A 23,128-nucleotide genomic window follows, 5' to 3' on the forward strand; every position below is an offset into this window, starting at 1 on the left:
CATCTGTTCTTGTATTCTGAGTACTGTATTCAGGGCTTTATATTTCAGAGTTGCATCTGGTTGACATGTACTGAGAATTGAAGGCGTGACAGATGTTCTGGAGTTTTTTAAAAAAGACAGTCTCTAATCAAGTGAGCACTTGCTCAATTTCACTATCTGAAGTTTATGTAGAAAAAGAAATGGAACCCCAAGTGCTAAGTTCTTGTCTCCTAGAAACCGTAGTGGTGAAACTACTTAAGCCTCTTTTTAACTTTAATGAAAACTGAGCAAAAAGCTTAGTGGGAATATGGTATTGTTTAGATTAGAAATATCCTTTCTGTATAAATTATAACTGAGTCACAAATGTCTGCCGTGATACGAAAGCAGACATCTGATGGGGTGTGTGACTAATATTTGTTCCGGGGTTCTTGCTTTATTTCTTATCCCACTGGTATTCAAATAGAAATCATTCAACCCACGCATGGGATACTTTGGAGATTCTCTAGCAGTTTTATTCATTTTTTGTATATCAAGAAACACAGCTTGTGGCACTGGGCCCAGTGCTTTCATGGGTAGCTAGGAACACTCTGCTAAAGAGACGTACAAGCTGCAGACACTCCAAACCTTCTGTGGTGCTTTAGATAGAAGATTCTTTTGTATATAAATGTTTCTCATAAAGTTACAAACTTCTGAATCTCTTGAGGATCACTTTGATTGACTCTGTGCACTATATTGCAGACACGGTGGGGCAGGGGATAGGGTGTTAGGTTTTCGGTTCTGCCATCTCTTATTATGAACGAATGCAGCTTTACAATGTTTGCATATTCCTCTTTGTTCTTATAATGCTGTGCAAGGAAATGAGGCCTAAGAAAATTTATCCTGTACTTGTTTGCAATGTGAGAAGCTCTTTTTTAACTCCAAAAAACCCAGAAAGAAATCTGGATCTAGAAATGTTAGGTTCCTCCAAAATGAAAGATGAATATGATCTTTCTGGATCAAAGGGGAACTGTTCCAAGCAAATATTCTGTCATTCTGGCACAGGCCACAGCCAGTTGGTTGCAGAATATAGTATGGGTGTGACTACTTTAAAACAAAATACACTATGCCAATAATGTGTTCACCATAAGAGGAGACATAAACATACATCCTGATTTTCTATGGGAATGATTTCATTTCTCTCAGTTACAGTAATGGAGACAATTTCTAATTGAAGAATGCTAGTTTGGAATATTATGTTGCTAGCTTTGTTCTACTTAATATGGAACCAGGGCATGCTGGAAAATCGCTGTACATGGGCAGTTAAGAACTTGCTACTGGCACCTAGTAATCTGAAATGTGTTTTTTTCAGTCCCATGCATGGTGTTATTGTTGAAATATTACAGTATTTCTCCAGCTTTGGAGGCAAAACAAAAGAACTGCAAAATTGAACTATAAAGCTGTGGTTGCTCTATGAAACAACTGATTCTTAAAATTCTTCAGAATTCTTGGTAATGTGGTATGTTTCATGTGTGCATGCTAAGGGTCCTCTGCTTTATTTATTTTATTTATTTATTTTTATTTATTGTTGCATTTATATACCGCCTTTCGTTAAAAGACAACCCCAAGGTGGTTTACAAAGGTTAAAACATATAATAAAACACAATAAAAATATTAAGCTAAAAATATATATAAAAACAGACCAAATTTAAAATCTATAAAATATTAGCATAAAGCAATACAACAGGTAAAAACACACAGAAGCAGCAGTAAAAATGATTATGTAAAAGCCTGGATAAAAAGCCAAGTTTTAACAAGCTTTCTAAAAGCCGTGATGGAGTCCGAGGAGCGAATGGCCACTGGGAGAGCATTCCAAAGTTTGGGGGCAGCAACAGAGAAGGCCCTGTCCCGAGTGCACGACAGCCGGGCTTCTCTCTTTGTCGGCACCCGGAGCAGGGCCCCCTCAGATGTCCTCGTCAAGTGGGCAGCAACCCTTGGGAGCAGGCGGTCCCTCAAATAACCCGGTCCCAAACCATTAAGGGCTTTAAAGGTCAAAACCAGCACCTTGAATTGGATCCGAAAACGAACCGGCAACCAGTGCAACTCTTTCAGAATCTGTGTGATGTGCTCCCTACGGGCAGCTCCGGATAAAACCCTAGCTGCCGCATTTTGCACTAGCTGCAGTTTCCGGATATTCTTCAAGGGCAGCCCCACGTAGAAGCGTCACAGTAATCCAGCCGCGACGTGACTAAGGCGTGGGTAACCGTGGCCAGATCTGCCTTCTCGAGAAAGGGACGCAGCTGGCGCACTAGCCGAAGCCGTGCAAAGACACCCCTGGCCACCGCCTCCAACTGAGCCTCCAAAAGCAGAGCCGGGTCCAGTAGTACCCCCAAGCTGCGTAATTTGACTTGCCAGGGCTTTCCTTTGCTTAATAACAACTGAGGTGTATGATTGCTTAACTTCTTGTGCGTCTGGAGCAATGAAGGCTTCTGTCCTGTTCACAATCGCCAACCTGGACAAACAGTTGCAGTCTCTATTGCCACATGCATGTTGTCTTAGGAGTTCACAGAGCAGCAGACCTTGTGCACTAAGGTGAACAATTGGGATGAATATGTTGCTGTGAAAGGGCGCTTTCCAAATGAAGCACTGAGGAAACATCCGTTTAACTTGAGGAGCAGAGATCCTTGCCATTAATCCAGAATCATGTAGAAACTTGTAAATAGATATAATCCAATTTCATGTAAGAATTTAGTATGCTACCTTTAGCAAAAAAGCATTGTTCTTGTGGCCAAACAATTTGAGGTCAATAAACTGAGAGTTTATTGTAGTTTAAAGTAAAGGCTTTTTAAAATAAAGGCAATTTAAAATAAAGGCTGTTGATCTCAAAACTCTAAACATAGCACCTGTCAAAATTTGCCTGTTAACGTTGCTTGGGAGTGTCCTATTGAAGTGTTAAATCTGTCTTTTTGCTCTTGTATGACCTCTACTTAAGATTTTATAAAATGCTTTGAGGTCCTTGTATAATAGGTGGAGTGCCTACAATATGAAACTATATAGCTTAAAGCTGTTGGTATATTATTTAATGAGATGTCACATTAAGGCCTACACTTCATAATATTCTGTTTTTAGAGTAATAAAGAGTTTCACTTCATCCTTTGGCTATAAAACATTTCTCTACCTCTTTTTGGCCTCAGTTCACTCCCTTCTACTATTTAAACACATTGCTGCAGTGTTAAATTTCTTTATTTATATACTGCCCCAAACCCACGTCTTTGGGTATATACTTATATACTGCCCCAAACCCACGTCTCTGTTTAGCACCAATAGCTCATCAAATATCATACGGACTACAGAGTGTGTGTATGGTATGGGGGCTAGAGAGTGCTGGATTTTGAAAGTAAGAAACCCAGGATCAAATCCCTGGTCAGCCATGGAGCTCAGTAGGTGGTCCTAGGCAAGTCCCTCTATTTTATCTTTCAGAATTGTCAAGGCAAAATGAGAACCCCATGCTAGTAACTCTAAGCTCTTTGGAGGAAAGATGGTGATTTGAATATGACAAATAGATCCTTCCCAAAGAGTTTATAGACTGTTTTGGGTGGAAGAAGTAAATGGCGGTTGAGAAATAGATAGCAGTGGAGGTAGTGCAAGCAAACATTGCCTCAAGCAAGACTTTGCTGAGGTGGATCTTGAAGGAAAAGGTGAAAATGTGCCCCCGCCCCCAGCCTTATTTTATTACATTTGTATTGTACCTTGTATTATAGAACTCATGGCAGTTTCTTTGGAGTTGTCAGGTACTCTCTCATCTAAACATTGGCCAGCCTTAGATATGCTTATCTTCCGCGTGGCTGTACTATGTGCCCTCGGACCATGCCCTTGGAGGGAATAATTGCTATAGGCTCAAGCAGCAGTATAGCAGAAGGCACAGAAGTGGGACTGGGGAAAGAGAAACTTGTGCTTAAAGGAAATAAAATGTAAGAACAAAGTTTCAGAGAATATTAAACAAAGTGTGAAACTACAGTATGATAGAGTGCTGCTGCTCAGACTTTGGAGAGAGGTGCTGCAATCCCCATCATATAGTCCATTTTACTGATTTCTCTATTGCAGCACTGCTACTTGCCAGAAATTCTGATAACCTGCAGAAGTTAAGAAACTAAGCACAACGAACACCATTCTTGGGGAAGGATTACATAAAGTCTTGAAGGGAAAAATGTATTTTTTAGCACAAAACTTATACATTTAGAACTTTGACTTCCATAAAGTCAAAATGTATTTTTAGCACAAAACTTATACATTTAGAACTCTGACTTCCATAAAGTCATAGCTTTATGCTGGAACAGTTTCAGTTTGTGACTAGATGATGTAGATAAGCTACTTGGAATGGACAAGGGTCAAGAGAACTACCACCTGTTCTCTTGACCCTTTTCTGACATGGCTTGTACTATGCTTCTCCAGGGGAGGGCAGGATGCTTTCATATCTTAAGGAGGTAATCATTAGACCTCTTCTGAAGAGGCCTGCATTGGATCCCTCAGAGTTAAGCTAGATGAGCCTTGTCTCCAACCTTCCATGGTTGGGTAAGGTAATTGAGAGGGTGGTGGCCTCCCAGCTCCAGACAGTCTTGGAGGAAACTGATTATCTAAACCCATTTCAAACTGGCTTCTGGGCTGGCTGTGGGGTGGAGACTGCCTTGGTCGGCCTGATGGATGATCTCCAACTGGGAATGGACAGAGGAAGTGTGACTCTGTTGGCCCTTTTGGACCTCTTGGCGGCTTTCAATGCTATCGACCATAGTATCCTTCTGGAGCGTCTGAGGGGGTTGGGAGGCACTGCTTTGCAGTGGTTCCACTCCTACCTCTCAGGCAGGCTCCAGATGGTGTCCCTTGGAGACTGCTGTTCTTCAAAATCTGAACTTTTGTATGGTGTCCATTAGGGCTCTGTATTATCTCCGATGTTGTTTAACATCTACATGAAACCGCTGGGAGAGATCATCAGGTGATTTGGTGCAGGGTGCTATCAGTATGCTGATGACACCCAAATCTATTTCTCCATGTCAGCATCATCAGGAGAGGGCATAACCTCCCTAAATGCCTGCCTGGAGTCGGTAATGGGCTGGATGAGGGATAACAAACTGAGACTGAATCCAGATAAGATGGAGGTATTCATTGTGTGGGGTCGGAACTCGAGAGACAATTTTGATCTGCCTGTTCTGGATGGGGTCACACTTCCCCAGAAGGAACAGGTACGCAGTCTAGGGGTGCTTCTGGATCCAAGTCTCTCCTTGGTGTCCCAGCTTGAGACAGTGGCCAGAAGTGCCTTCTATCAGCTTCGGCTGATATGCCAGCTACTTCCGTTTCTTGAGTTGGACGACCTCAAAACAGTGGTACATCTGCTGGTAACCTCCAGACTGGATTACTGCAATATGCTCTATGTGGGGCTGCCCTTGTACATAGTCCAGAAACTACAGTTGGTCCAGAATGTGGCAGCCAGGCTGGTCTCTGGGTCATCTTCTTGGAGACACCATATTACACCCGTATTGAAGGAGTTACACTGGCTGCCAATATGTTTCCGGGCAAAATACAAGGTGTTGGTCATAACCTATAAAGCCCTAAACAGCTTGAGCCCTGGGTTTTTAAGAGAACATCGTCTTCGTTATGAACCCCACCTCCCATTGAGATCATCAGGAGAGGTCCATCTGCATTTGCCACCGGCTTGTCTGGTGGCTACTCAGGGATGGGCCTTCTCCGTTGCTGCCCCGAGGCTTTGGAATGCGCTCCCTAGTGAAATAAGAGCCTCCCCATCTCTGACATCTTTTTAAAAGTCTCTAAAGACGAATTTCTTCACCCAGACTTTTAACTGATATTGTTTTGATTGCTTTACTGTTGTTTTTAGAATATTGTTTTAAAATTTTAAATTGTGTTTTAAATTTCTTGCTCTTAAATTTTTTGTTTTTGTTTTTAATGTTTTACTTTTAATCTTCTTGTAAACCGCCCAGAGACGTAAGTTTTGGGCGGTGTAAAAATATGATAGATAAATAAATAAATAATAGATTTGATTCTACCAATATTAGTGAAATTTCCAGTTAATCTGGATGAGTTTTATGTTTTCTTTTAGATGCTAGAGATCAGTCTGTGATTTATAAAGGAGCTAAATTTTGTTTTTTAGCTCCTAGGGATTGTATTGTAGCTTCTGCTTAGATAATATCAGTCGTAAATATATGTGTAAATGTGTTTTCGGGTTTTTTGCTGGTCATTGACCATAATAAAGACCTGACTGCAGCACTGTACTTGGAACAGTAGTACACATGCTGGTAATCTCTAGACTTGACTACTGCAATGCGCTCTATGTGGGGCTGCCTTTCTGTGTAGTCTGGAAACTGCAGTTGGTACAGAATACAGCAGCCAGATTGGTCTCTGGGTCATCTCGAAGATACCACATTACTCCTATATTAAAAGAACTATACTGGCTGCCAATAAGTCTCCAGGCAAAATACAAGCTGTTGGTTATAACCTATAAAGCCCTAAATAGTTTAGGCCCAGCGTATTTCAGATAATGTCGTCTTCACTATGAGCCCCATCACCCATTGAGATCATCCATAGAGGTTTGTCTGCAGTTGCTACCAGCTCATCTGGTGGCTACACAAGGATGGGCCTTCTCTGTTGCCACCCTAAGACTCTGGAATTCTCTCCCTGCTGAAATAAGAGCCTCCACAACTCTTAACAACTTTTAAAAAGTTTCTAATGACACATTTATTCAGCCAAGGTTTTTAACTAGACTTGTGATTTTAAATTGTTGTAACGTTTTAATTTCTGTTTTAATTTGTTTTATATTGTTGTAAACTGCCCAGACACACAAGTTTGGGGTAGTGTACAAATATAAATAAATAACAGAGGTTAGGATAGTTCTCTAAATGGAGGGAAGTAAGAAGTGACGTTCCCCAGGGATCTGTAGTGGGACCAGTGTTCCCTTTAAGGCGTGTGTGCATGTACACAAGTTTTCTGATGTCTGCTCAGTTAATTTTAGATCCCACTCAGGTTGAATCAGGAAGGCCCCACTCTGAATGCATGTGTGCACACACTGTCTTGATACTGCCACCCAGAACAAAACTCATGCCACACACACCTGAAAAAGATTAGAGAGACCACTGACTGAGACCCCTGCTTTTTAATTTATTCATAAATGATTTAGAAGTTAGGGTAAGCAGCAAAGTGGCCAAACTTGAAGATGAAACCAAACGATTTAGGGTAGGGAAATCCAAAATAGATTGTGAGGAGTTCGAAAAGGATCTCTCCAAACTGGGGGAGTGAGTGACAAAATGGCAAATGCAGTTCAGTGTTAACAAGCATAAAGTAGTGCATATTGGGGCAAAAAACTGCTACTTCACCTATACACTGAGCTGTTGGTGACCTGCTAGGAGAGAGATCTTGGGGTCGTGGTGGACAGCTTGTTGAACGTGTCAACTCAGTGTGTGGCAGCTGTGAAAAAGGCCAATTCGATGCTTGGAATCATGAAGAAGCGGGTTGAAAATAAAACTGCTAGTATCATAATGTCCTTATAGAAATCTATGGTGCAGCCACATTTGGAGTATTGCATACAGTTCTGGTCCACACACCTCAAAGAGGACATTATAGAACTAGAGAAGGTGGAGAAGAAGGCAACCAAGATCAGGTGCCTAGAACATTTCCTTACGAGGCAAGGCTACAACGCTTGGGGGTTTTTAGATTTAAAAAAAACCTGAGGGACAACAAGATAAGAGGTCTATAAAATTATGCATGGTATGGAGAGAGAAATTTCTCTCTCTCCATAATTACTAGAACCAGGGGTCATCCCATGAAACTGATTGCTAAGAAATTTAGGACCAACAAAAGGAAGTACTTTTTAACAGAATGCATAATTAACCTATGGAATTATCTCCCACAAGATGTGGTGACAGCCACCAGTCTGGGTGGCTTTAAGGAAGGCCTAGATAAATTCATGGAGGGTAAGTCTATCAATAGCTACTAGTCTGAGGGCCACCTCCAGCCTAAAAGGCAAGATGCTTCTAAATACCGGTTGCAGGTATTTAGACAGCATTCCCTCAGCTATCCTGGCGGACATGCAGGCAATACTTCCGGCCAAGAACAGGGGAAGGGGCGGCAGGGAGGTACGCTGCTGCCCCATGGATTTCCCTAAAAATGGAGCGCCGGTGGAGGGAAAGCAGTGGGAGGGGTGAGTGCACCCACCCTTAAAGAGGCACCCCTGCCGGCATTGAACCGCACCTTCGCGATTCCGTGCACACCACTATTTTGTTCTGGGTGGCAGTATCAAAGCAGTGTGTGCGCACATGCATTCAGAATGGAGCCTTCCTGATTCAACCTGAGCGGGTTCTAAAAATTAACTGAGCGGACATCAAAAAATGGGTGAGCGCACACACATGTGCACACCTTAGAGGAAAGACTGGTGTAGAGTTGAATTCCATATTTTTGGGGGCTCATTTATCTCATTTCTCCAGATGAAGAAACAATTGTGTCCTGCTATCTAAGGAAGCTCTATGCACACACTTGAAAGCCTTGCTGTTAAAAGATGTAGCTTGTGAGAAATTATGGCCAGTACTTCTCAAGAACATGCATGTTTACATAGCCATTTATAAGCGGAGTGTGCATTTTGTTTTACAACTCTTGAACTGAAGCATAGCTGGCCTGTACATATTAATTATACATGCTGAAGCATGCAGTGGCCTTTGGTACTTTAGTTATATGTTGAATTCTAGCATGTGTACTTTATGCAGGGCCACCAGAGGAGTCCTCGCCTTGGTTAGGCCTTGGTTTATACAGTGCCCTTTAAATGGCAGATCCTGACACCATTGTCCATGCAGTGTAACAATTTCTTCAAAGCAGCAAGATTGGTACCTGCCGGCTATATCTCTTGACGTGCAGGCACTAAAACCTGGAACATGCCTTGGAGACAGATTGAGTATAATTGAACAAACACACCCTGTTAATTAAGCAGAGTTGTGACCTTCCTAGTAATTTAATGTGCAAGCTTTGATTTTTCTTTTCTTCCTCACCCCCACCCTATTCCCTTCTTGTTTTAGGTTAGTGGAAATAGATGTGAGCAAGTTAACTCTTCCTGCTTGGGATTTCCTTCTTTTAAAAAGTGCTTGAATTTTTCTATAGGTGTGGATGTAACTATTTAGAATCTATATCGATATGTACCATGGCCTGTTCTATAGAGATGGTTACCACCCAACTCAGAAGCTAGCATATTGTAAAAAGGAGGGGAAAGCCGCTAGTATATTGTGAATTGGATATGTTGCTTATCATACAGAATTGGATGTAGGCTGATAGAGATCAAGGAATTGCAGTTCAGCTTGTTTGTTTATGATATTGGCTTAAACAAAAGTTTGAGTAGCAGTTGCAGGTGTAATGTAAAGAAGCTGCCCGCACAGAACAAAATAATTATTGTAGCTTAATAATGGACTTGAGCCTCTTGAGGAGAAAAGAAAGAAAGGGGTGCAGGAAACAGAAAATGAAAAGTGATCATGTATACATCAGGTATGTAGGTATACAAATAGGACAAATATTTATATACCACTTTTCAACAAAAGTTCCCAAAGCGGTTTACATAGATATAAATAAATAAAATGGCTCCCTGTCCCCAAAGGGCTCACAATCTAAAAAAAAGAAATATAAGATAAGACACCAGCAACAGCCACTGGAGGGATGCTATGCTAGGGATGGATAGGGCCAGTTGCTCTCTACCTGCTAAGAACTGCCACTTTAAAAAGGTGCTTCTTTGCTCAGTTAGCTGGTAGAAGGTACATGGAGAAAATTCTGAGGGCTGGTTGATGCTCATGCATGTGAAGTGGCTGCTTATTTTCCCCTGTGATTCCTCCATCATATGGGATCATGAAGAGAAACGTCAGTGTGAACCTGGCCATTCAAGAGTCCAGCCTGCAACAGCCATCCCAGAGTCCAACCTGCAACAGCCATTCCTGTGAACATGATGCGCTCTTGCGCTCCCTCGCGCTCTCTCTCTCTCTCTCTGTACCTGCCTCCGCCCCCAGCATTGAGGAAGGAGTATAAAAGACACAGGGAAAATAAAACCTTGGTTGCAGATGCCTGAATATAAGATTAGTTTGGGGGTAGAGCTGTTCCTTCTTTTATTAGTGGGCCAGGGAACAAGGTTTCTTGTTTGTGTGTTTGTTTTGTTTAAAATATTTATATCCCACCCCTTCAGTACACCACTGCTCAAGGCAGCTCACACCATTAATAAAATAGATACAATGTAAAATAAAAGATTAATACAGTTAAACAAGTTAAAAAGTAAGTCAATTTCGACTCCTGGCTCCCAGGCTAAAACCACATTTAACATTATATATACAGTATTTTTAAAAGTTTCAAATTAAAATAAAAGTTATTAATAAAAACCTAAAAACTGAGAACCATAAAAACTAAAATGAGCAAATATAAACAACAGATAAAACATTTAAAAGCCTCTTTTAAAAGATGTGTGTTTAATTGCTTTTTAAAAAAACTGAGGGAAGGAGCATGGTGAAGCTCTTCAGGGAGGGTGTTCCAAAGCTTGAGGGGCCACCACTGAAAAGGCCCTGTCTCTAGTCCCCACAAACTGGATCTCTGTTAGTGGTAGGGCCATGAGCAGGGCCTGAGATGCTGAGCAGAAGGCCCTGGCAGGTTCTTATGGGCGAATGCAGTCTGACAGTTACCCTGGCCCCAAGCTGTATAGAGCTTTAAAGGTCATGAACAGAACCTTGAATCTAGCCTAGAAGCGGGCTGGTAACCAGTGAAGCTGCTGCAGGAAGGGTGTGGCATTCATGAAGCGATATGCACCCATGAGCATCTTTGCAGCAGTGTTCTGGACCAGATGAAGGTTCTGAACCAGCTTCAAGAGCAGCCCCACATAGAGCACATTGCAGCAGTCCAATCTGGATGTTACCAAAGTATGAGTGACTGAAGTCAGGTCCAAAGTGTCAAGTAGGGTCTCAGCTGGTGTACCAGCCATAGCTGGTAAAAAGCACCTCTGCACACTGCCACCACCTGTGCCTCCAAGGACAGTGTCGGGTCCAGAAACACCCGCAAGCTGTGGACTTTGTCTTTCAGAGGGAGTGTGACCCTGTCCAAGATCACTACTCAGATGATCAGTTTTACCAACCTAGAGCACTTCCGTCTTATTTGGATTAATTGTCAGCTTGTTTGCCCCCATCCAGTCCAGAACAGCCTTCAAACCCCAATCTTTCCTTTTGCATGGAAAGTGGAGTGAATTATTGCTTAGCAGTTGTTTTTAGTGATGCTTGTTCCTTTGGAGTTAATTCACCTCACCTAAACTTGGGAAGTCACCTAATGGCGCAGCGGGGAAATGACTTGATTAGCAAGCCAGAGGTTGCTGGTTTGAATCCCCACCGGTGTGTTTCCCAGACTATGGGAAATACCTATATCGGGCAGCAGCAATATAAGAAGATGCTGAAAGGCATCATCTCGTACTGTGCTGGAGGAGGCAGTGGTAAACTCCTCCTGTATTCTACCACAGACAACCACAGGGCTCTGTGGTCGCCAGGAGTCGACACCGACTCAATGGCTCACTTTACCTTTACCTTACACTTGGAAAAAACACTTTATTAATCTGGTATTAGGGGAGGGGTTGATCAGCTTCAGTAGGTGCTATATATCTCAGGCTGCACTCAGGGCTTCTGGGATGAAGAAGAATCTATGGGTTGGTTTGGATGAGCGCTGCCTGAATTGATGTAAAAATTAAACATTCTGGATACAGCCAGGATACAGCCTTGCCTGACTCCCCTGAGTGTTGGTATCTCCTTGGTGGGATGTCCCTGTGCACTAAAGTGTACCCTTAAGCAAGAATTTTCATGCAGTTTAAAGATCAAAAGAAGTAAACGACGGTCAACTGTTGACATCGAGGCTTGCGCCAAAGTTTCTTTCTGGAAAAGCAGATCGAAAGTTAAAAGAAATGCTACATATAAGGCAGAATTGGGCTTGGAAGTACATTTTTCTACTAGATGTTGTAATATTAAGGTAGGATCCATACCTGAGTGGTTTGCCTGGAAACCAGTTTCCTCATCAGCAAGAATATTTTCAGAGTTCACCCAGTCCACTAATCGCTCATATAAGTGCTTAGCATACATCTTACTCACTATACTTAGGAGACTAATACGTTGATAATTTTCAGGTAATTTTCCTTGTAAGGCAGAAAGCAGAGGTGAAAGAGAAACATAGTAGTCTTATATTAACAAAGCTATCCAGCAGTTAGTGAGACTGATCAGCTTAAGTATGCATAACCCCTTTTATAAAACCTTTTAATAAAATATAGACTTTTGGTGCCATTTCAGGAGGACAGATACCCTTCTCCCTCCTTGGTTTTCTTACCAGCCTAATGAAGGGTTCTTGGAAGCTAGCTATACAAAATATTGTGTCATTTTGGTTAATCCTAATTGGTGTTAGAATGTGACTGTTGCATTTTTCCCTTTATCATTATTTAGTACATTTATATACCACCCCATACAAAAAAGTCCCTGGGCAGTTCACAATATAAAACCATTAAAACATTAACATAATTAAAACAATTTAAAATACAATAAAAACTCTAAAATCAAAGCTTTAAAACTGTAAACTAAAAGCCTGTCTAAGCAGATATGTTTTTAGTTCCTTCTTAAAAACATTTAGAGAAAGGGAACTCTGGGGCAACTATAGAAAAGGCCTGGTTTTGTGTCAACATCAACCGAGCCTGTGGCAACTGTAACCCAGATGATCTTAACAGGCAGTGGGGTTGATGAAGAAGGCACTCTCTTAAATACCTTGGACCAGGGGTGTAGCTAGGGGAGAGGGGGCCCGTGTTCATCCCTCTCTCTGGCGGCCCCTCAGAGTGAGGGAGACAATGGAGAAAATAGGGAGGGAGGGAGCTGGAGGGCCTTCAGGAGCTGGGGGCCCGTGTTCTTTGAACCCTTTCGCTTAATTATAGCTACGCCCCTGCCTTGGACCCAAGTCTTTTAAGGCTTTAGAGGTAATAACCAGCACTTTGTATTTCACCCAGAAACTTACTGGCAGCCAGTGCAGTTCTTTTAAAATGGGCATAATATGATCTCTTCGGGAAGCCCTGGAGACTAACCTGGCTGCTGCATTCTGTATTAACTGCAGTTTCTGAACTATATACAAAGGCAGCCCAACATAGAGCACATTGCAGTAGTCAAGTCTTGATGTTACCAGCATATGCACCACTATTTTAAGGTCGTTTATCTCCAGAAATGGACGTAGCTGGCGAATTAGCCAAAGCTGATAGAAAGCACTCCTGGCCACTGCCTCTACCTGAGAAATCAGGGAGAAGTTTGGGTCCAGAAGTACTACTAGACAATGTACCTGCTCTTTCTGGGGGGGTGTAACCCCATTCAGAACAGGCAAATCTTAACCACTTCCTAAGTCTAGACCTCCCACAATGAGTACCTCCATCTTGTTTGGATTCAGCCTCAGTTTGTTCTCCCTCATCCAGTCCATTACCGCCTCCAGGCAGGCATTTAGGGAAGTTAGGCCATTTCCTGATGAAGTTGACATGGAGAAATAGATTTGTGTGCCATCAGCATACTGATAATATCCTGCACCAAATCCCCTGATGATCTCTTCCAGTGGGGAGATGGAATATCTCCCAGCAGAGTGATGATCTCTCCCAGGGGCTAATATAGAATTGGGTCGGAGAGGGTGCTTAGGAGCTATCATGTCTGTTGCCCTAGTGAATTCATTATTCCAAGTCTGAACCAGGGCATCAACAGAATCGTTAGCAGAACTAATCTTAAAACCTTCTAATGCTTCTTGGAATCCTATGGGATCCAATAGCCTTTTTGGGCAGATCATCCTAATAGTTCCTTCACCCCTGTGGAGTAGTGGTGCGCACGGACCGGTCTGGGGCCATAGAAAAGGCCTCTGGACCGGTCCGGAATTCCGGCAGTTCCGCAGGGCGGGGGAGTGTGTCTTATGGGGGGGCGGTAGTACTTACCCCTCCCCCCCGCCGCTCTTCCCCCTCCGGCGCTGGAGTTTCCAAAAACGTTCTTGGGGTGGCAGAGTTCCTCCCTGCCGTCCCTGCCCCCGTCATTGTTTGTAAAGGGTTAAGGTAGAAAGAGCTGGCTGCGCACATGCACCCTTCATGGCGCGCACGCTCTTCTTCGCCGCTGGTGTGCGCGCCATACACACAATGCACACACGTGCCAGCGGCGGAGAAGAGCGCGCGCACGCTGCGAAGGGCGCATGCATGCCGCCAGCTCTTTCTGCCTTAACCCTTTACAGACAACGATGGGGGCAGGGGCGTCAGGGAGGAACTCTGCCGCCCAAGAACGTTTTTGGAAACTCCAGCGCCGGAGGGGGAAGAGAGGCCGGGGGGGGGAAGTACTACCGCCCCCCCTTAAAGACACACTCCCCCCAGTGCCGGACCACGCTTCTGTGGTTCCGTGTACATCCCTACTGTGGAGGAGGCTTGAGTCCAACCTTAACCAGATGGTGGTCCCTCCATAACAATGGGAAATCACAGGAGTCCCCACCCACGGAACACCTTCCTGATCAGAGCAGAAAACCAAATCGAAAGTGTGACCATCAATGTTCATTGGTCCCGAGACTACCTGGGATAGGCCCATAGTTGTCATGGCCACTACAAACTCCTGAGCTGATCCTGACAAATTGGTTCCAAAGTGAACAATAAAGTCCCATAGAACTACCAGTCTGGGAGCAACACCAGCTCTGCAACCAAATCGGCCAGCTCAGTTAGGGACTCACTTGGGCAGCAGGGCAAACGGTATACCAGCATGGACCAGTGCATCTATCTACAACTTTTATTAATTCTTAATTTTATTTCTAGGGGCCCAGAAGACACTTGCTTTGAGTATGGAGTTTTCCCCGCTATTCTGAGTTTTCCGCTTGATTATCCTTTAAGCCCTCCAAAGATGCGGTTCACATGTGAGATGTTTCATCCAAACAGTAAGTTCTACAAGCGCCATTGTTTTTTCCAAGTTCAATTTTATATCCACATCAGCTATGGACCATACAGAAATGCAAAGTGTAGTACATTAAAAAGTAGCCGTATATTTCAGTTAGTTCATTTCCCCCACCCCGCATTTGTGAATATCTGGATAAAGAGTCTTATGATGTCCAGGCCATTCATTCCTAACTTTAGGCATGGAAGGTTAAGGGAACTCCCTGTTATTTTAATAGCTTCAGTAGTAGGTCCAGACAATGGCTATCTTTGAATGTATTTATTCTTCTTGAGCATTATTATATGGTTAGGTTGCATACTTTAGAAAACTTACTGACTTAATTATTCCTTTATATTTGTTTAGCCTGTCTGTCTTCAAGCTTCTACAAATTGTGGGTACATGTAAGAATGATTTCCTGACCCATTTTAAAGCATTTGTGTTATTTTCATTAGTTATTTCTCAGGAACTGATATCCTTCTGAAATAAGGCAAAGTACAAACCTTGTGTTTATGGCATTTGGCTACAGAGCCTGCATGGCACCAGTTTTACAATGGGAAACTCCTTGTGTGGTGATTAGTGTAACAACTACAAAACAAATCTTGGTTATAAAATAAAGATGTTCATGATGCCAGTTATTTTCTCTCAGCAGCTTTCTGTAAATTTTCAACACTTAACCAGGCTTAGAAGCATGTACTGTTTATTTCAGTGGACTTTCAAGTAAGCAAGCCCAGAGGTGAACTAGATGTGATGGGATAGCTGCCCCTGGATCTGCACCACTCACAAATAAAATGGAGGGGAAGGGGCCTGTCCTGTACATAAAAAAGAACTTGTGGAAGAGTGAAGTGAAACACACACACACACTCCTTACTTTAACTTTCTGAACTTTGCTACTTTTAAGTGGTGTTCTCCTAGCCAACTCTGATACTGGAAGTGAAGTGGACTGGAAAAGGATTTGAGAAGGGGTTGGAAATCTTGCCCCATGCTCCTTTCCATGTAAAGGATAGATATCCCGCCCATCACACTTTATATATGAATGGTGCAGATACATGAATAAATACATGTAACTGGTCCATCCCATCTAGTTTGGCATTCAGCATGTGGTTCTAAGGCTGCCTCTGATTCCATTCTTAGAACTAGATCCCCCCCCCCCCTTTTGAATCAACCTGGAGTCATTCTACATGGAGCTACTCTGTACTGCTAGTTGGAGCAACAAAGGAAACCTTGCAAACCTTTTCATTATGACTAGGTGCCAAGACCTATGCTTTGCTAGATGTACTCTGCTAGAGTACTTTGGTTTCACATCAGGGGTGTAGCTATAGTTGAGTGGATAGGTTCAAAGAATCTGGGGGCCCCAGCTCCTGAGGGCTCCCCAGCTCTTCCCCTCCCTATTTTCTTCATTATCTCCCTCACTCCCAGGAGTCACCAGGGAGAGGGGCGAACATGGGCCCCCTCTCCCTTAGCTATGCCCCTGTTTCACATGCCCTATGCAGATTGATAGTGCTGAAGGAACTACTCCTGATAAAACGGGATATGTGACTGAGGTCTTGTTGAAATAGAGAAGCAGTGCTGCTTCTGATATTGTCCCACAATTTCAATTCATCAAGGGAATTAGCTTACCAATAAACCTGTCTAATTTATTTATTGGGGGGGGGTCCCCGCTTTGTATCACTGATTAAAATAAGTAGTTGGCCTCTGTATAATTTCAGTTGTCTTAAAACAAAAACACAGTGAATGAAGCCCTGTGTTCTGAATCTCCTTTTCGAGGATGTGAAAACTTTTTTTCCTTCTGAAAGTGTCCTTAGCAGATGGATATGTATTTTGAAGCAACTTGAGAAGGAAAGAATAGTAGTCAGGATTGGTGTGTGGCTAACACTCTCTTTTCATGTAGTAAGGTAGTGCATTGTACCGTGACTTTGCAAGCACATTTCATCTTTCTTCTGTTCACCTTTCTCCTCTATGGAAGCAATAGTGATCTATCAATGTGTTACCTTCCTTTCCCTTAGCTATGGATACACCAGCAACCAATCCCTACCCTAGGGCTGTAAAGAGGGCATAAACACGAGAACCCATATATAATTCTTAACATGTTGCAAACTTGTACAGATGTTAGCTGAAGGGGAAAACTTTAAAAATGCCTGGCAGCTTTCACCAGCCCATTTAAATGTGCTGTATTTGGGTGGAGGATAGCTGGACAGATGTTGAATTAGCCCTGAGAAGTGGAAGGAGACAAAAGATTGAGAGCCAAACCTTCCCCTCAACCATTAAGTTAGAGCAACATTACCAGTTTCTGTTTGGTCTATTTATTCATCCTCATCCAAAAAAGGTAATGGCACCAAACATTAATGCAAGGCAGACAGTTAAAGGCACATAGAAATATTTCTTGAATCACAATACTATTCAAGACCCATCATGATTCAGGCTATAGAGCTCTTCTTCAGTGGAAAAAATGATTAAAATGCTGTTTCATAATCCATATTTCAAAATATGGTGAGGATATTCATTATAAAAATCCTGTGTCCTGCACTGACACAAGCATCTAAAAACACTTGCTGTCAAAAAGAGTATAAAATGCCTAAACGACTAACAATGGAGACAGAAAGCACATGGAAGCAAACACATTATACTAGAAAGAGTCTGTAATCTCCTGGAAGTTGATAATTGCTGCTGCTGCTGCTGCTGCTGCTTCTTCTTCTTCTTCTTCTTCTTCTTCTTCTTCTTCTTAGTAAGACATATGTGCCTTTAGAATTTGCTTTTAGAGTCCCTTGTATATAAAGTATACTTGAAACTAGAGGTGCCACAGTTTAAAATGTTGTGTTCACTGCAGTCTATTCCTATTACTTGTAGTTTGTATTGGGCTGGAAGTACTTTTTCACACAGTGCATAATCTGCCATAGGCTGTGGTGACAGCCAGCTGCCTAGATGGCTTTAAGAAGGGGTTTGGATAAATTCATGGAGGAGAGCTCTATCAATGGCTACTAGTCTGAGGGCTATAGGCCACCTCTAGCCTCAGAGGCAGGATCCCTCTGAATACCAGTTGCTGGGGAGTAACAGCAGGAGAGAGGGCATGCCCTCAACTCTTGCCTGTGGGCTTTCCAGTGGCACCTGATGGGCCACTGTGTTAAACAGGATGCTAGACTAGATGGACCTTGGGCCTGATCCAGCAGGGCTGTTCTTAAGTGTTTACTGCTTAAGTGTTTACTGACACAGAAATTAAGGCAGGTGCATTAACTTACAATTTCCATGCTCTCTGGTGCATGAGATAATTTCCAAGTCCTCTCTTAAACTGAACTTAAAAGATATCCTAACGTTTGTTGCCAGATGTTCTGGATTTTCAGACTAGGACTACTACTGCTTTTAAACATATCCAAAATATAAGAAACTGGCTTGTACAAAGTAATATGGTCCAAACCAAGTGACTGTATGAGCACTAATTATATTGACAGAAACTTCATCTCTTTGTGGAAACTACAAGTATTGCAGTCATACAGGAAAAGTGATATAGTTCATCAATCTCAGTTAATGGAAAACCTTTTTTTTTTAAAGAACAATTGTGTATCTTTTAGTTATTTTATGTTGTATGTTTATCCATGGTAACAGTCTAAAGTTTTAATTTTGTTTGACATATGGTTGTAAATAAAATGATTGACTGATTGTTAGGTCTAATGTGGGTTACCAGTACTGGCATGATTGTGTGAACCCATGCCAAAATAGGAATCTCAGATCCATCTTGGGCTATTGTCTTGGCACAATTTCACCAACTAAGTTTACACAGTTGCGTCAGTGTTGGTAACCCACATTAAACCTAGGTTTGAACAATTGTGTGAACCAGGTCGACATACCCTTGTGTCATTGGCTAGAGGGACTTCATATGTATGGTAAGGAGCTTGGCTCTTTTGTAAATATTTTCATTATGTTCTTTTAAAATCTTTTCTTAAATCACTGTTATGTGGAGGAGGCCAGTGAGGTCGATATTTCACTTCTCTTTTTCTCTTCAGTCTATCCAGATGGAAGAGTTTGCATCTCTATTCTTCATGCTCCTGGGGATGATCCCATGGGTTATGAGAGCAGCGCAGAACGATGGAGCCCAGTTCAGAGTGTGGAGAAGATCCTCTTGTCAGTAGTTAGCATGTTGGCAGGTATGAAACTATTTGTCAAAAGCTCAGCTAGGAAAACTGCTTTAACAGTAGCAAGTTACTGGTCTACGCTAATATTTTGTAGGTACAGTTTGTGTTTGTAAACATAACTGTTTTACCTTAGATTGTTGGGCCCCATGGAGAAGAAAGATATCTTTATCTTAATGCTGTTTCGTAAGCTGCTAAAATACATAGAGTTTCAGGGCTGACCTTGGAAATTGTTTAGCTAACGTTTTAGCTAAGATTTTATTGTATGTAGTTTTCTATTCCTTGAGACAGTGTGGTGTTAAGACAACTTCATGATTTGCTAAATAAAGGAGCATCCTTAATCTCTCCTACTATAGCAAAGGTCAATTGACTGTGCAAGGCAAGGTGATAAGCAACATGTTGCTCAGGCACAAGATTGAACAATGCTGCTTGCTCTAGCATTGAAATACACATCATTTGAACTCTTAATACAGTAAGCCTCTGAGGGCATGAAAGGTGTGTGCTTATGTATGCAAACTCTGGTTCAGAGAAGTGTCATTGTTAAGTATTTTATTTAAAACATTTGTATTCTACCTTTCTATTAGCCAGTCCCTATGGTGGCTGTTAATAAGTAAAAACTAATTATCACCACCAAATACCAATGCGAAAACAGACTTAAAGATCTAGTTTAAAGAGCAACAAAGTAGATACAGTAGCTTAGATGCATTAACATCTATGTATTTGGCTAAATTGTTCAGAGAGGGCCAGCTTTGTCCCCTGACCAGTAACCCTGGAGCTATTATTGATCCTTGCACGGACAGTTCTTCATGGCTGCTGGTGCCTCAAACCTTGCTGCTCCAGTTCCTTCATTCTGTGTTTGTGCCTATGAGTATACAAATATTTAAAAGCTAATCCATCCAAACAAATACTGCAAGCCTGTGATCTGCCTTTGTTTATACCCCTTCTTTCGACTGAATGGTTCCCAAAGTGGTTTAAAATTGTCATAACTTTAAAAAGTCATAGTTAAAACCCACACATATACATGCCTCTCAGCAGCTCTTAGCCTCTGGCTTCTGCAGTCTTCAGGCAACTGACAATCGGAGAGTGCACTACCAGAAGGAGGTCTGGGGTGCTAATGGGGGAAGGGAAAACCAGAGGGTCAGTCAGAGGCTTAATATGCCTGGTATAGACTGTCTGTTACAGAATGGGATCACAAATCCTCCCTTCATGCAGTTGCTTGAACTTTTGGGAACCTTTGCCATCTGTGTGTTCCTCTTCTAGTGGTTGTAGCTCTTGTGTCCTAGAATATCCCTGTACTTGGCCAAGTTCCATAGCTACCATTTTCTGTTGATCTAACCTTTCTTTGTTTCCCATTTCAGAGCCAAATGATGAAAGTGGAGCCAATGTCGATGCCTCTAAAATGTGGCGGGAAGACAGAGAGCAATTTAACAAAATAGCCAAGCAAATTGTTCAGAAGTCACTTGGGCTTTAGAAAAAGAAAGAAAACTGAAACAATTGACAATCATAGTGTTTGAACTCTTCTCAGATGGATAGATGACTATATTATTTTGTTGGTACCAAAAGACAAATCTTGCAAAATTGTTCACTAAGTTTCTTAATCCCCTCCCTTTTTTCTCATTGAAAAAGAAACTCTTTCCCTTGGCCTAAGACATGTAAGTAAATGGGATACAAACAAATTTAGACATAGAAAAAAATGTTACATTGCGCTGTAGATATTTGTATATCTCTTCAGTTGTATTCATAGTGTGTTCCTACCATCTTTCAATGCAGATCTTAATGGAGTACTGTGCATGTACTTGATGTGGGTTTGAGCAGGTGTGTAGATTTACAACTGTTAGTAGGGGGAATAACCCGTTTAAACACTTTTGGAACCAATTTGCTGGAAATGGAGAACCACCCTATTAAGGATCTTCCTTACATAATTTCATGTAACGAGATAAATAGAGAACTTGTGGCATCTAAAATGTTGCAGAAAAATGGCATCCTTGAGGTTAAATGAGAATATAGTTAAGCTGTTGGACAAGGCTGTTTTATGAGTAAGTCTCTAATGGAGGTTAACCAGGCAAAAAATGGAAAGTAATAGTAGCTTTTACAGCTATAGTATTTGGCCATCCTAAATGATGTCCCTTGGCTGCTTTTGAAAGCCTTCAAGCATGATCAAGTTCTTGTTGAGATGTTTGTTGAACTTGTTACAGTTCAAATAGGCTTAATGTTATAGGAGTAGCCCTCATTCCTAAAATGTATGGGTTGCTTGTAACAGTCACCTTTACTCAGAATGGATGCTGGGGGAAATTATATACTGATATACAACTGGTCAGATAGTTTTCTTGAAGAAATTACTCTTCAGCTAGTTATTCTTCGATGTTGTTCTGACAGTACTCATACCTAATGTAAAGAGACTGTTTTGAATCTGGCATTGCCCAGACTATACTCCTAATGACAATGGGAGTAATGGGACATACAGTATGTCTTTCTTTGAAATCCAATATGAATATTGCCTTGGATTAGCAGGAGCTGGTACCTCATAGTTTCAATAACTTTTGTATTCTGGGTATTTGTTGAAGAGGGTAGAGAGCTTTTATCTTGGTGAGATATTCTTGAAAAAGAAATCTGTATTCAAACCATGGGAATGAAATGTGCTCTTTTTCTTGCTTTCTGGGCATACATTTAGCAGTAAAGCAGGCTCTGTGTATTTTGTGGTCAGATAGTTATGTAGCAGTTAACATCTGTCACTCATAATGGAGCTTGTTTCTACTTCTGGTACTGTTTTATGATGCCAACTTTCAGGAAATACCATAAAATATATTGTGTAGGCTTGGATTTGGATTAATCTTGCACTGTGTACGTTTGAATCAGAATCCCAGATCTACAGGGATAATTATGAAGGCTTAGGCTGATAAATTGTCTTGTCACTACAATATCTTGTAGATCTGAATTCATGGGGTTTATTTCTTATATGGAACATCACTTGGTATCATCTTTATTTCCCATGGAATTCCATACATTGAACTGCTTAAGTGAGCAACTAAAACTAATTCAGATGCTAGTGGTATGATTTCCAGTGAAAAGAGCTTTCATGATCTGCCTATTCACAGAGGAAGCTGAATTCAGGCATTCCTTCAGGCTCTTGAATCTCTGACCTCATATGAGTGGATTTTGGTGGCAGGAATGCTATTGGAATTGCATCTGAATTGGACCCACATCTTTCTGCACTATGTAGTTTTGAGAAAGAGGTGTAACTATGAGTGCAGGTGGAGGGGAAGTAGTAGCATTTTACCAAAATGGCTTCCACAGGTGTTGCTTTTCTCTACACAGAGTAGGTATGTGTTAAATTTAAAGGACACAGCGTCATTTGAAGAATACAATATATTGGCAGCATTTTGAAAGGCGGGTGCTCTAAACATTGTTGCTTCATGGTGACTTAATGAAGGCACATGGAAAATTATCCAGCTCTAATACAGTATTCATATATATTTAAAAACATTTTTTTATGATGGGCATGACTCTCTAATGAAAATAAAAGCATATTTTTGTTTTTGAAAATACAAGATTAATTGTCTTCACTTTGGGAAAATGTGCATGGACTAAATAAGGTAGATTAAATGCCAGGCTGAGAAGTGTGGGTTCTTCAGAGCCCAGAGAAAGAGGCAGGATAGGAAATGAACAAAATTAAACATGTGTTCACTAAAGACGCAGTGTCAGTGACTATGCTGTTTCAGTTGACATTTGGGAGAGGAGTGTGTTAATGCTTAGGGGGTTATTTTAACAATCTCCCTTGTATGTAATATTTAGATGATGATTTTGGCTGGCTATATCATGATACAAACAAAGTGGGAGATGGTTTTGTTTTAATTTCCCGTTTCTGCAATATATGTATTGCTTGCAAAAATTCTTGCTGTGGTTTACATCGCAAGAGGAATTGGAACATGGTTTCATATCCCAAAAGTGCTCGATCTTTTTTTTTTAAAAAGACACATGGGAGACACCAGAAAACAGCTAGTGGGAAAGATACTATTCTGGGATGAATAGACACAGTTGTTCTCTTGCTAAATATGAGAACCATCATTTTAAAAGGTGCTTCTTTGCCCAGCTTCA

The 23,128-nt window shown here is 41.7% G+C and overlaps 1 protein-coding gene across 2 annotated transcripts in view; it reads left to right on the plus strand.

Moving 5' to 3' along the window:
• Window positions 1-22,581, plus strand: part of UBE2G2 (ubiquitin conjugating enzyme E2 G2) — a 40,241-nt gene extending 17,660 nt beyond the window's left edge. For both annotated transcript variants that reach the window (XM_053311058.1, XM_053311059.1), the window contains 3 exons: window positions 14,798-14,916; window positions 18,908-19,048; window positions 20,392-22,581. In XM_053311058.1, the coding sequence (XP_053167033.1) occupies window positions 14,798-14,916; window positions 18,908-19,048; window positions 20,392-20,504 (373 nt within the window). In that variant the 3' untranslated portion in view covers window positions 20,505-22,581. The remainder of the gene's footprint in view (window positions 1-14,797; window positions 14,917-18,907; window positions 19,049-20,391) is intronic.
• The last annotated feature ends 547 nt before the right edge of the window (window positions 22,582-23,128 follow it).

This window comes from Hemicordylus capensis, chromosome 3 (genome assembly GCF_027244095.1).
Source record: "Hemicordylus capensis ecotype Gifberg chromosome 3, rHemCap1.1.pri, whole genome shotgun sequence".
NCBI lineage: Eukaryota > Metazoa > Chordata > Lepidosauria > Squamata > Cordylidae > Hemicordylus > Hemicordylus capensis.